Source organism: Anomalospiza imberbis, unplaced genomic scaffold (assembly GCF_031753505.1).
Source record: "Anomalospiza imberbis isolate Cuckoo-Finch-1a 21T00152 unplaced genomic scaffold, ASM3175350v1 scaffold_916, whole genome shotgun sequence".
In the NCBI taxonomy this organism is placed as follows: domain Eukaryota; kingdom Metazoa; phylum Chordata; class Aves; order Passeriformes; family Viduidae; genus Anomalospiza; species Anomalospiza imberbis.
In genome coordinates, this window is record NW_027100537.1 from 25,421 (window position 1) to 40,115 (window position 14,695).

General features: G+C 58.5%; 1 protein-coding gene across 1 annotated transcript; it reads right to left on the minus strand.

The window, feature by feature from the left end:
- Positions 1–217: 217 nt before the first annotated feature.
- Positions 218–14,118, minus strand: LOC137467965 (polyunsaturated fatty acid lipoxygenase ALOX15B-like; the record flags this gene model as incomplete). The annotated part of the gene is made up of 8 exons (XM_068179362.1): positions 218–1,045; positions 1,386–2,625; positions 3,596–3,766; positions 8,222–8,322; positions 9,469–9,590; positions 10,258–10,427; positions 11,106–11,192; positions 13,906–14,118. Coding segments are annotated over 7 exons (1,044 nt in total), but the record flags the coding sequence as incomplete, so codon positions are not given.
- Between the last annotated feature and the right edge of the window lie 577 nt (positions 14,119–14,695).

Consider the following 14,695-nt stretch of genomic DNA (forward strand, 5'->3'; position numbering starts at 1 on the left):
TCCATCCCAGTTACCCCCAGTTCTACCCCAGTTCCATCCCAGTTCACCCCAATTCCATCCCAGTTCACCCCAGTTCCATCCCAGTTCCATCCCAGTTCATCCCAGTTCCATCCCAGTTCACCCCAGTTCCTTCCCTGGGTGTGTCCCACCTCTGCCCAGTACAGACCAGTATGCCCAGTATGCCCAGTGCCCTTCCCCCACACAGACACTGCTCCAGCGACACCTTTATTGACACCAGTAAGGCTCCAGTATAAACCAGTAACACTCCAGTACAGACCAGTAACAGCTCCAGTATAAACCAGTAACACTCCAGTATAGACCAGTGACACTCCAGTATAAACCAGTAACACTCCAGTACAGACCAGTAACACTCCAGTATAAACCAGTAACACTCCAGTATAAACCAGTAACAGCTCCAGTATAAACCAGTAACACTCCAGTACAGACCAGTGACACTCCAGTATAAACCAGTAACAGCTCCAGTATAAACCAGTAACAGCTCCAGCATAGACCAGTGACACTCCAGTATAGACCAGTGACACTCCAGTATAAACCAGAAACACTCCAGTACAGACCAGTAACACTCCAGTATAAACCAGTAACAGCTCCAGTATAAACCAGTAACACTCCAGTACAGACCAGTGACACTCCAGTATAAACCAGAAACACTCCAGTATAAACCAGTAACACTCCAGTATAAACCAGTAACAGCTCCAGCATAGACCAGTAACAGCTCCCAGTACAGACCAGTCATGGCTCCCAGTATAAACCAGTAACAGCTCCAGTATAAACCAGTAACAGCTCCCAGTATAGACCAGTAACAGCTCCAGCATAGACCAGTGACACTCCAGTATAGACCAGTGACACTCCAGTATAAACCAGTAACAGCTCCAGCATAGACCAGTAACAGCTCCAGTACAGACCAGTCATGGCTCCCAGTATAAACCAGTAACAGCTCCCAGTATAGACCAGTAACATTCCCAGTATAAACCAGTAACAGCTCCCAGTACAGACCAGTAACAGCCCCAGTATAAACCAGTAACAGCTCCAGTATAGACCAGTGACACTCCAGTATAAACCAGTAACACTCCAGTATAGACCAGTAACACTCCAGTATAAACCAGTAACACTCCAGTATAGACCAGTAACATTCCCAGTACAGACCAGTAACATTCCCAGTACAGACCAGTACCACTCCAGTATAGACCAGTAACAGCTCCAGTATAAACCAGTAACATTCCCAGTATAAACCAGTAACACTCCAGTATAGACCAGTAACACTCCAGTACAGACCAGTAACACTCCAGTATAGACCAGTGACACTCCAGTATAAACCAGTAACACTCCAGTATAAACCAGTAACAGCTCCAGCATAGACCAGTAACACTCCAGTATAGACCAGTAACAGCTCCAGCATAGACCAGTAACAGCTCCCAGTACAGACCAGTCATGGCTCCCAGTATAAACCAGTAACAGCTCCAGTATAAACCAGTAACAGCTCCCAGTATAGACCAGTAAAAGCTCCCAGTATAGACCAGTAACACTCCAGTATAGACCAGTAACATTCCCAGTACAGACCAGTAACAGCCCAGCTATTTTTGGGCGATTTTGGGGTATTTTGGGGTATTTTGGGGTATTTTAGGATATTTGGGGCTATTTTTGGAATATTTTGGGCTATTTTGGGGTGATTTTGGGATATTTTGAGGTATTTTGGGGTATTTTAGGATATTTTGGGGATATTTGGGGCTATTTTGGGATACTTTGGGTTATTTTGGGATATTTTGGGGTGATTTTGGGATATTTTGAGGTATTTTGGGGTATTTTAGGATATTTTGGGGATATTTGGGGCTATTTTGGCTTACTTTGGAATATTTAGGGCTATTTTGGGGTGATTTTGGGGTATTTTAGGATATTTTGGGGATATTTGGGGCAATTTTTGGAATATTTTGGGCTATTTTGGGGTGATTTTGGGACATTTTGGGATATTTTGGGGTATTTTGGGCTATTTTGGGGTGATTTTGGGATAATTTGGGGTATTTTAGGATATTTTGGGGATATTTGGGGCAATTTTTGGAATATTTAGGGCTATTTTGGGCTATTTTGGGGTGATTTTGGGATTTTTGGGGTATTTTAGGATATTTTGGGATATTTGGGGTTATTTTGGGATACTTTGGAATATTTTGGGCTCTTTTGGGGTGATTTTGGGGTATTTTGGGATATTTTGGGATCTTTTTGGGGTATTTTGAGTTATTTTGGGCTATTTATTTTGGGATATTTTTGGGGTATTTTGGGTTATTTTGGGATATTTTTGGGGTATTTTGGGTTATTTTGGGATATTTTTGGGGTATTTTGGGTTATTTTGGGATATTTTAGGATATTTTTGGGGTATTTTGGGTTATTTTTTTGGGATATTTTTGGGGTATTTTGGGGTGTTTTTGGGGTGTTTCAGATGGCCACGCTGTTCTCGATGTTCTCGGGGTCCAGGTAGGTGTAGGGCCGCTCCAGCCCCGCGTTCCGGGCCCGGATCTCCCGGGAGATGCGGCGCAGGCGGCGCCGGAAGCGCCGGATCAGGCGCCGGGGGGCGCTCTCGGTGAAGTGACGGTCGGGGTAGTGCCCCAGGGGGCGCTGCAAGAGGGGAACTGGGGTTACTGGGAGCACTGGGAGCACTGGGGGTAATGGGGGTACTGCGGGTACTGGGGTTACTGGGAGCACTGGGAGCACTGGAGGCAATGGCGGTACTGGGGTTACTGGGAGCACTGGGAGCACTGGGAGTACTGGGGGCACTGCAGGTACTGGGAGTACTGGGAGTACGGGGGGTTATTTTGGGTTGGGTTATTTGGGGTCGGGTCGGGTTGGGTTTGGGTTGGGTTGGGTTGGGTTTGGGTTGGGTTGGGTTGGGTTGGGTTGGGTTTGAGTTGGGTTGGGTTGGGTTGAGTTGGGTTGGGTTGGGTTGGGTTGGGTTTGAGTTGGGTTGGGTTGGGTTGAGTTGGGTTGGGTTGGGTTGGGTTGGGTTGGGTTGAGTTGGGTTGGGTTGGGTTTGAGTTGGGTTGGGTTGGGTTGGGTTGGGTTTGAGTTGGGTTGGGTTGGGTTGAGTTGGGTTGGGTTGGGTTGGGTTGAGTTGGGTTGGGTTGGGTTTGAGTTGGGTTGGGTTGGGTTGGGTTGAGTTGGGTTGGGTTTGAGTTGGGTTGGGTTTGAGTTGGGTTGGGTTGGGTTGAGTTGGGTTTGAGTTGGGTTGGGTTGGGTTTGAGTTGGGTTGGGTTGGGTTTGAGTTGGGTCGGGTTGGGTTGAGTTGGGTTGGGTTGAGTTGGGTTGGGTTGAGTTGGGTTGGGTTGAGTTGGGTTGGGTTGGATTTGGGTGGGTTTGGGGTCAGTAAATTTGGGTGGCGGTCTCAGGGGGTGTCAGTTATTTTGGGTGGGGGTCTCACCATGTCCATGGGCTTGTTCCTCAGCACCCAGAGCATGGCCGGGGCTGGGTTGGGTTGGGTTTGGGTTGGGTTTGGGTTGGGTTGGGTTGGGTTGGGTTGGGTTGGGTTTGGGGTCAGTGAATTTGGGTGGGGGTCTCAGGGGGGGTCAGTTATTTTGGGTGGGGGTCTCACCATGTCCATGGGCTCGTTCCTCAGCACCCAGAGCACGGCCAGCACCGTGGCCGTGGTGTTCATGGCCGGCAGCGCCGCCAGGAATTCCTGCTCGGACAGCGCGGCCTTGGAGCGGGGCGGGGGCTCCCGCATGGCGGCGGGGGCGTTCGGGGGGAAGGCCGACAGCTCAAACTGACCCCAAAAACGGAGAGAGACCCCAAAAACGGGGGAGAGACCCCAATAGTGTCAGAGAGAGACCTCAAAAACGGGGGAGAGACCCCAAATATGGGGGAGACCCCAAAAGTGTCAGAGAGAGACAGCAAAAATGGGGGGGGAGACCCCAAACGTGCCAGAGAGAGACCCCAAAAATGGGAGAGACCCCAAAAATGGGGGAGGGAGACGCCAAATTGGGGGGAAAGACCCCAAAATGGGAGTGAGAAAGCCCAAAATGGGAGAGAGACCCCAAAAATGGGGGAGAGAGACCCCAAAAATGGGGAAGACCCTAAAAATGTGGGGGAGAAACCCCAAAAATGGCGGGGGGAGACCCCAAACGTGCCAGAGAGAGACCCCAAAAATGGGAGAGACCCCAAAAATGGGGGAGGGAGACGCCAAAAATGGGGGAGACCCCAAAAATGGGGAAGACCCCAAATTGGAGGGAGAGACCCCAAAAATGGGGGGGGACCCTAAAAATGGGGGAAGAGACCCCAAAAATGTGAGGGAGAAACTCCAAAAATGGGGGAGAGAGACACCAGAAGTTTCAGAGAAGGACCCCAAAAATAGGAGAGACCCCAAAAATGGGGGAGGGAGACCCCAAATATGGGGGAGAGACCCCAAAAATGGGAGTGAGAGATCCCAAAATGGGGGAGAGAGACCCCAAAAATGGGGGAGACCCCAAATTGGAGGGAGAGACCCCAAAAATGTGGGGGAGAAACCCCAAAAATGGCGGGGGGAGACCCCAAACGTGCCAGAGAGAGACCCCAAAAATGGGAGAGACCCCAAAAATGGGGGAGGGAGACGCCAAAAATGGGGGAGACCCCAAAAATGGGGAAGACCCCAAATTGGAGGGAGAGACCCCAAAAATGGGGGGGGACCCTAAAAATGGGGGAAGAGACCCCAAAAATGTGAGGGAGAAACTCCAAAAATGGGGGAGAGAGACACCAGAAGTTTCAGAGAAGGACCCCAAAAATAGGAGAGACCCCAAAAATGGGGGAGGGAGACCCCAAATATGGGGGAGAGACCCCAAAAATGGGAGTGAGAGATCCCAAAATGGGGGAGAGAGACCCCAAAAATGGGGGAGACCCCAAATTGGAGGGAGAGACCCCAAAAATGTGGGGGAGAAACCCCAAAAATGGCGGGGGGAGACCCCAAACGTGCCAGAGAGAGACCCCAAAAATGGGAGAGACCCCAAAAATGGGGGAGGGAGACGCCAAAAATGGGGGAGACCCCAAAAATGGGGAAGACCCCAAATTGGAGGGAGAGACCCCAAAAATGGGGGGGGACCCTAAAAATGGGGGAAGAGACCCCAAAAATGTGAGGGAGAAACTCCAAAAATGGGGGAGAGAGACACCAGAAGTTTCAGAGAAGGACCCCAAAAATAGGAGAGACCCCAAAAATGGGGGAGGGAGACCCCAAATATGGGGGAGAGACCCCAAAAATGGGAGTGAGAGATCCCAAAATGGGGGAGAGAGACCCCAAAAATGGGGGAGACCCCAAATTGGAGGGAGAGACCCCAAAAATGTGGGGGAGAAATCCCAAAAATGGGGGGGAAACCCCAAACGTGCCAGAGACCCCAAAAATGGGAGAGACCCCAAAAATGGGGGAGGGAGACGCCAAAAATGGGGGAGACCCCAAAAATGGGGAAGACCCCAAATTGGAGGGAGAGAACCCAAAAATGGGGGGGGGGGGACCCTTAAAATGGGGGAATAGACCCCAAAAATGTGAGGGAGAAACTCCAAAAATGGGGGAGAGAGACACCAGAAGTTTCAGAGAAGGACCCCAAAAATAGGAGAGACCCCAAAAATGGGGGAGGGAGACCCCAAATATGGGGGAGAGACCCCAAAAATGGGAGTGAGAGATCCCAAAATGGGGGAGAGAGACCCCAAAAATGGGGGAGACCCCAAATTGGAGGGAGAGACCCCAAAAATGTGGGGGAGAAACCCCAAAAATGGGGGGGGAAACCCCAAACGTGCCAGAGAGAGACCCCAAAAATGGGAGAGACCCCGAACATGGGGGAAAGACCCCAAAAATGGGGGAGAGAGACCCCAAAAATGGGGAAGACCCCAAATTGGAGGGAGAGACCCCAAAAATGGGGAGGGACCCTAAAAATGGGGGGACAGACCCCAAAAATGTGGGGGAGAAACCCCAAAAATGGGGGAGAGAGACACCAGAAGTTTCAGAGAAGGACCCCAAAAATAGGAGAGACCCCAAAAATGGGGGAGGGAGAGCCCAAATATGGGGGAGAGACCCCAAAAATGGGAGTGAGAGATCCCAAAATGGGGGAGAGAGACCCCAAAAATGGGGGGGAGAAACCCCAAAAATGGGGGGGGAACCCCAAACGTGCCAGAGAGAGACCCCAAAAATGGGAGAGACCCCGAACATGGGGGAAAGACCCCAAAAATGGGGGAGGGAGACCCCAAAAATGGGGGAGAGAGACCCCAAAAATGGGGAAGACCCCAAATTGGAGGGAGAGACCCCAAAAATGGGGGGGGACCCTAAAAATGGGGAGAGAGACCCCAAAATGGGGGAGAGACCCCAAAAATAGGAGAGACCCCAAAAATGGAAGAGACTCCAAAAATGGGAGAGCGACCCCAAAAATTGGGGGGAGAGACCCCAAAATCCCAGAGACCCCCCAGGAGCACCCAAGACCCCCCGAGACCCCCCCCCAAATCCCCCCAGTGCCCCAAAACAGCCCCGGGGGCAGCGGTCAGCGGTCAGTGGGGGTCAGTGGTCAGTGAGGGTCAGTGGTCAGTGAGGGGTCAGTGATCAGTGTGGGTCAGTGGTCAGTGGTCACTGGGGGTCAGTGGTCAGTGGTCAGTGAGGGGTCAGTGGTCAGTGGTCACTGGGGGTCAGTGGTCAGTGGTCACTGGGGCTCAGAGGTCAGTGGGGGTCAGTGGTCACTGGGGGTCTGCAGTCAGTGGTCAGTGGGGGACAGTGGTCACTGGGGGTCAGTGGTCAGTGGGGGACAGTGGTCACTGGGGGTCAGTGGTCAGTGAGGGGTCAGTGGTCAGTGGGGGTCAGTGGTCAGCGGCCAGCGGTCAGTGGGGGTCAGTGGTCAGTGGGGGTCAGTGGTCACTGGGGGTCTGCAGTCAGTGGTCAGTGGGGGACAGTGGTCACTGGGGGTCAGTGGTCAGTGAGGGGTCAGTGGTCAGTGGGGGTCAGTGGTCAGTGGGGGTCAGTGGTCACTGGGGGTCTGCAGTCAGTGGTCAGTGGGGGACAGTGGTCACTGGGGGTCAGTGGTCAGTGAGGGGTCAGTGGTCAGTGGGGGTCAGTGAGGGTCAGTGGTCAGTGAGGGGTCAGTGGTCAGTGGTCAGTGAAGGTCAGTGGTCAGTGGGGGTCAGTGGTCAGTGAGCACTGGGGGTCAGTGGTCAGTGAGGGTCAGTGGTCACTGGGGGTCAGTGGTCAGTGAGGGGTCAGTGGTCAGTGGGGGTCAGTGGTCAGTGGGGGGTCAGTGGTCAGTGGGGGTCAGTGGTCAGTGGTCAGAGAGGGGTCAGTGGTCAGTGGGGGTCAGTGGGGGTCAGTGGTCAGTGGTCAGTGGGGGTCAGTGGTCAGTGGGGGGTCAGTGGTCAGTGAGGGGTCAGTGGTCAGTGGTCAGAGAGGGGTCAGTGGTCAGTGGGGGTCAGTGGGGGTCAGTGGTCAGTGAGGGGTCAGTGGTCACTGGGGGTCAGTGGGGTTCAGTGGTCAGTGAGGGTCAGTGGTCAGTGAGGGGTCAGTGGTCAGTAGTCAGAGAGGGGTCAGTGGTCAGTGGGGGTCAGTGGGGGTCAGTGGTCAGTGAGGGGTCAGTGGTCAGTGGTCACTGGGGATCAGTGGTCAGTGAGGGTCAGTGGTCAGTGAGGGTCAGTGGTCAGTGAGGGGTCAGTGGTCACTGGGGGTCAGTGGGGGTCAGTGGTCAGTGAGGGCCAGTGGTCAGTGAGGGGTCAGTGGTGGTCAGTGGTCAGTGGGGGTCAGTGGGGGTCAGTGGTCAGTGAGGGTCTGGTCAGTGAGGGGTCAGTGATCAGTGGGGGTCAGTGGGGGTCAGTGGTCACTTGGGGTCAGTGGGGGTCAGTGGTCAGTGGGGGGTCAGTGGTCAGTGAGGGGTCAGTGGCCAGTGGGGGTCAGTGGTCAGTGAGGGTCAGTGGTCAGTGAGGGTCAGTGGTCAGTGGGGGTCAGTGGGGGTCATCGGGGTCAGTGGTCAGTGGTCAGTGGGGGTCAGTGGTCAGTGGTCAGTGAGGGTCAGTGGTCAGTGGTCACTGGGGCTCAGTGGTCAGTGGTCACTGGGGGTCTGCAGTCAGTGGTCAGTGGGGGTCAGTGGTCAGTGAGGGTCAGTGGTCAGTGAGGGGTCAGTGGTCAGTGGTCAGTGGGGGTCAGTGGTCAGTGGTCACTGGGGGTCTGCAGTCAGTGGTCAGTGGGGGTCAGTAGTCACTGTAGGGGTCAGCGAGGGTCAGTGGTCACCTGGCCGCTGTTGGTGGCCGCGTGGTGGGCGGAGCAGGTGTAGATGACCGTGGTGACGAAGGTGACGAGGCCACGCACGGTGTCCAGGCGGGAGGGCACCCCTGGGGGCACGGGGGGCACGGGGGTCAGACGGGGTCACCTGTGCCCACCTGTACCCACCTGAGCTCACCTGAGGGCTCACCTGTGCCCACCTGAGGGGTCACCTGTGCCCACCTGTACCCACCTGAGCTCACCTGAGGGGTCACCTGTGCCCACCTGAGGGGTCACCTGTGCCCACCTGTGCCCACCTGAGCTCACCTGTGCCCACCTGTGCCCACCTGAGCTCACCTGTGCCCACCTGTGCCCACCTGAGGGGTCACCTGTGCCCACCTGTGCCCACCTGAGGGGTCACCTGTGCCCACCTGTGCCCACCTGAGCTCACCTGTGCCCACCTGAGGGGTCACCTGTGCCCACCTGTGCCCACCTGAGCTCACCTGTGCCCACCTGAGGGGTCACCTGTGACCAACTGTGCCCACCTGAGGGGTCACCTGTGCCCACCTGTGCCCACCTGAGCTCACCTGTGCCCACCTGTGCCCACCTGAGGGGTCACCTGTGCCCACCTGTGCCCACCTGAGCTCACCTGTGCCCACCTGAGGGGTCACCTGTGCCCACCTGTGCCCACCTGAGCTCACCTGTGCCCACCTGAGGGGTCACCTGTGCCCACCTGTGCCCACCTGAGGGGTCACCTGTGCCCACCTGTGCCCACCTGAGCTCACCTGTGCCCACCTGAGGGGTCACCTGTGACCAACTGTGCCCACGTGAGCTCACCTGTGCCCACCTGTGCCCACCTGAGGGGTCACCTATGCCCACCTGGGGTCACCTGTGCCCACCTGAGCTCACCTGTGCCCACCTGAGCTCACTAGAGGGGACACCTGTGACCACCTGAGGGGTCACCTGTGACCACCTGGGGTCACCTGAGGGGTCACCTGTGACCACCTGAGGGGTCACCTGTGACCACCTGGGGTCACCTGAGGGGTCACCTGTGACCACCTGAGCTCACCTGTGCCCACCTGAGCTCACCTGAGGGGTCACCTGTGACCACCTGGGGTCACCTGAGGTCACCTGTGCCCATCTGAGCTCACCTGTGCCCACCTGTGTCCCCCCATGCCCACCTGAGGGGTCACCTGTACCCACCTGTGCCCACCTGAGGGGTCACCTGTGCCCACCTGTGCCCACCTGAGGGGTCACCTGTGCCCCCCCGTGCCCACCTGAGCGCCTCCTGCCCAGGAAGCCCCTCCTGAAGATCTCGCCCACCCAGGCCTGGAGCTCGGGGTCCTCCTGGACAGCGGCGTCAGACGGGTAATAGAGAGCCAGGAGCTGGGTGACAAACCTGGGGACAGCCAGGGGACATCGGGGACATCAACGGGGACATCAACGGGGACATTGGGGACATTGGGGACACTGGGGACATCGGGGACACGGGGGTAATAGAGAGCCAGGAGCTGGGTGACAAACCTGGGGACAGCCAGGGGACATCGGGGACAGCCAGGGGACATCAGGGACATTGGGGACATCAACGGGGACATTGGGAACATTGGGGACAATGAAGGCATTGGGGACATTGGGGACATTGGGGACATTGGGGACACTGGGGACACGGGGGTAATAGAGAGCCAGGAGCTGGGTGACAAACCTGGGGACAGCCAGGGGACATCGGGGACATCAACAGGGACATCAATGGGGACATTGGGGACAATGGAGGCATTGGGGACATTAGGGACATTGGGGACATTGGGGACATCATTGGAGACATCATTGGGGACATTGGGGACATCATTGGGGACATCACTGGGGACATTGCGGACATTGGGGACATCATTGGGGACACTGGGGACATTTGGGGACATTTGGCATACCCGGGGGTACCACAGGGCCACCACCCCCGTGACAAATCTGGGGACATTGAGGTGACATCGGGGGAGAAGGGGGAGGGGGGGGGATGGCTCAGGGCTCCCGGGTGTCCCCAGGTGTCCCCAGGTGTCCCCAGGCGTCCCCACCTGCGGATGGCCCGCCACACCTTGGTGGCGTCGCAGCCGAAGTGGTGGCGCTTGGTGGCCGCCACCCCGCGGTGCCGCAGGTCCCGCGGCAGCACCAGCGAGCGCCAGCGCAGCGCCCGCAGCCCCCGCGCCACCAGCGCCAGCAGCCCCCGCCGGCCCAGCGCCACCGCCTGGGGACACGAGGGGACATTGGGGACATCGAGGGGACATCGAGGGGACATGGCAGTGCCACCCCGAATCCCCCAAAATCCCACAATTTCTACCCAAATCCCCAAATTTCCACCCAAATTCTGCCCCACCGGTGCCAGCAGCCCCCGCCGGCCCAGCGCCACCGCCTGGGGACACGAGGGGACATTGGGGACATCGAGGGGACATCGAGGGGACACGGCAGGGCCACCCCGAATCCCCCCAAAATCCCACAATGCCGACCCAAATCCCACAATTTCTACCCAAATCCTCAAATTTCCACCCAAATTCTGCCCCACCGGTGCCAGCAGCCCCCGCCGGCCCAGCGCCACCGCCTGGGGACACCGAGGGGACACCGAGGGGACATTGGGGACACGGCGGTGCCACCCCAAATCCCGGTAATTCTCACCCAAACCCCCCAAATCCCCGAATTTCCACCCAAACCCCCCAGCCCCAAACGCCCGAATCCCTCTGGGAACCCCCCCGGAACCCCCCCACCCTTTACCGACCCCACAGAAGCCCCCAGACCCCCCCAGACCCCCCCGGTGCCCCCTCCGGTGCCCCCCCCGGTGCCCCCCAGACCCCACCCGGTGCCCCCCCCGGTGCCCCCCCCCGCCCACCCGGTCGAAGCCCCCCGACCCCACCCGGTGCCCCCCCGTCACCCGGTCGAAGACCCCCCCGGGGTTGAGCAGGAAGCGCCGGGCGAGGGCCCCGATCTGCACCGTGAACCGGGTGTGGGGCACCAGCAGCTGGGGGGGGCACGGGGGGTCAGACGGGGGGCACCGGGAACCGAGGTGGGCACCGGGAACCGGGGGGGGCACGGGGACATGGGGAGGGGTCACCGGGAACCAGGGTGGGGCACGGGGACATGGAGGAGGCACCGGGAAACCGGGGGAGCACCGGGAACTGGGGAGGGGGCACGGGGAACCGAGGGGGCATCGGGAACCGGGGGGGGCACCGGGAACTGGGGGGCACGGGGGGGGGTCAGACAGAGGGCACCAGGAACCGGGGGGGCACCGTGAGATGGGGAGGGGGCACCGGGAACCGGGCGGGTACTGGGAACTGGGGGGGGGCACCGGGAGATGGAGAGGGGGCACCAGGAACTGGGGGGGCACCGGGAACCGGGGTGGGGGGGCACCGGGAGATGGGGAGGGGGCACCGGGAACCGGGGTGTGGGGCACGGGGGGTATGGGGGGGGGTCAGAGAGATTGGGGAGGGGGCACCGGGAACCGGGGGGGCACCAGGAACCGGGGGGGGCACCGGGACATGGAGGGGGCACCGGGAACTGGGCGGGGGGGCACCGGGAACCAGGGGGGCACTGGGAACTGGGGAGGGGGCACCGGGAGATGGGGAGGGGGCACCGGGAACTGGGGGGCGCCGGGAACCGGGAGGGGGCACGGGGAACCGGGGGGGACACTGGGAGATGGGGAGGGGGCACCGGGAACTGGAGGGGCACCGGGAACTGGGGAGGGGGCACCGGGAACCGGGGGGGGGGGCACCAGGAACCGGGGGGGGCACCAGGAACGGGTGGGGGGCACCGGGACATGGAGAGGGCACCAGGAACTGGGAGGGGGCACCGGCAACCAGGGGGGGCACCGGGAGATGGGGAGGGGGCACCGGGAACTGGGGGGCACGGGGGGGGTCAGACAGGGGGCACCGGGAACCGGGGGGGGGCACCGGGAAACGAGGGGGGCACCGGGAAACGAGGGGGGCACCGGGAACTGGGGAGGGGGCACCGGGAACCGGGTGTGGGGCACAGGGGGCATGGGGGGTGGTCAGAGAGATCGGGGAGAGGGCACCGGGAACCGGGGGGGCACCGGGAACTGGGGAGGGGGCACCGGGACATGGAGGGGGCACTGTGAGATGGGGAGGGGGCACCGGGAACTGGGTGGGTACCGGGAAATGGGGAGGGGGCACCGGGAACCGGGGGGGGGGCACCGGGAGATGGGGAGGGGGCACCGGGAACTGGGTGGGTACCGGGAAATGGGGAGGGGGCACCGGGAACCGGGGGGGGCACCGGGAGATGGGGAGGGGGCACCGGGAACTGGGGGGCACGGGGGGGGTCAGACAGGGGGCACCGGGAACCGGGGGGGGGCACCGGGAGATGGGGAGGGGGCACCGGGACATGGAGGAGGCACCGGGAAATGGGGAGGGGGGCACCGGGAACCGGGGGGGCACCGGGAGATGGGGAGGGGGCACCGGGACATGGAGGAGGCACCGGGAACCGGGGGGGGGGGGCACCGGGAGATGGGGAGGGGGCACCGGGAGATGGGGAGGGGGCACCGGGAACTGGGTGGGTACCGGGAGATGGGGAGGGGGCACCGGGAACCGGGGGGGGGCACCGGGAACCGGGGGGGGGGCACCGGGATTTTTTGGGGTTTTGGGGTTTTGGGGTGGGATTTTTCGGAGTTTTGGGGCAGGGATTTTTGGGATTTTTTTGGGATGGAATTTTTGGGGTTTGGGGTTTTGTTGGGATGGGATTTTTTGGGGTTTGGGGTTTTGGGATGGGATTTTTCGGAGTTTTGGGGCAGGGATTTTTGGGATTTTTTTGGGATGGAATTTTTGGGGTTTGGGGTTTTGTTGGGATGGGATTTTTTGGGGTTTGGGGTTTTGGGATGGGATTTTTTTGGGATTTGGGGTTTTGGGCAGGGATTTTTTTGGGATTTGGGGTTTTGGGATGGGATTTTTTTGGGATTTGGGGTTTTGGGCAGGGATTTTTTGGGATTGGGAGTTTTTTGGGATTTGGGGTTTTGGGATGGGATTTTTTGGGGGTTTGGGTTTTTGGATGGGATTTTTTGGCATTTGGGTTTTGGGATGGGATTTTTTGGGGTTTGGGGTTTTGGGATGGGATTTTTTTGGGGGTTTTGGGTTTTTTGAGATGGGATTTTTGGGATACAGGGTTTTGGGATGGGATATTTTGGGGTTTGGAATGGGATTTTTTGCAATTTGGGGTTTTTTTGGGCTGGGATTGTTGGGATACGGGGTTTTGGGATGGGATTTTTTGGGGTTTGGGGTTTTGGGATGGGATTTTTTTGGTGTTTTTTGGGGTGGGATTTTTTAGGGGATTTGGTGTTTCGGGCTGGGATTTTTTTGGTTTTGGGCTTTTTTGGGGGGATTTGGTGTTTCGGGCCAGGATTTTTTGGGGTTTTGGGCTTTTTTGGGGGGGGATTTGGGATTTTTTGGGGGGATTTGGTGTTTTGGGCCGGGGTTTTTTTTGGGGTTTGGGATTTTTTTGGGGGGGATTTGGGCTTTTTTGGGGGATTTGGGATTTTTTTGGGGGCATTTGATGTTTCAGGGTAGGATTTTTTTGGGTTTCGAGCTTTTTTGGGGGATTTGGATTTTTTTTGGGGGGATTTGATGTTTCAGGTTAGGATTTTTTGGGGTTTTGGCTTTTTTGGGGGGATTTGGGATTTTTTTTAGGGGATTTGGCGTTTCGGGCCGGGATTTTTTTGGGGGGCTCACCTTGAAGAGGGGGTGCTGGGGGGGCAGCTGCCGCAGCGTGGCCAGGGCAAACACCTCTCCCAGCAGGTGAGCCCGCAGCAGGTGCGTCAGCCCCTCGTGCACGTGGAACTCGGCGCTGCGCACCCAGGCCTTGGCCAGCGCCCAGAGCCACGGCGGGTCCTGCGGCACGAACACCGGGGCGCCGGGGCCCGGCTCCTGCGACAGCTGGGCACCCCAAAACCCGTCAGGAACCCCAAAACCCGTCAGGAACCCCAAAATCCATCAGGAACCCAAAATCCATCAGGGAACCCCAAAAGGGTGAGGGGAGCCCAGAGCCACGGCGGGTCCTGCGGCACGAACACCGGGGTGCCGGGGCCCGGCTCCTGCGACAGCTGGGCACCCCAAAACCCGTCAGGAACCCCAAAATCCAACAGGGGAACTCAAAATCCATCAGGGAACCCCAAAATCCATCAGGGAACCCCAAAACCCGTCAGGGAAACCTAAATCCATCAGGGAACCCCAAAAGGGTGAGGGGAGCCCAGAGCCACGGCGGGTCCTGCGGCACCAACACCGGGGCGCCGGGGCCCGGCTCCTGCGACAGCTGGGCACCCCAAAACCCGTCAGGAACCCCAAAACCCGTCAGGGAACCCCAAAATCCAACAGGGGAACTCAAAATCCATCAGGAACCCCAAAATCCATCAGGGAACCCCCAAAACCCGTCAGGGAACCCCAAAATCCATCAGGGAACCCCAAAATCCATCAGGGGAACTCAAAATCCATCAGGGAACACCAAAATCCATCAGGGGACCCC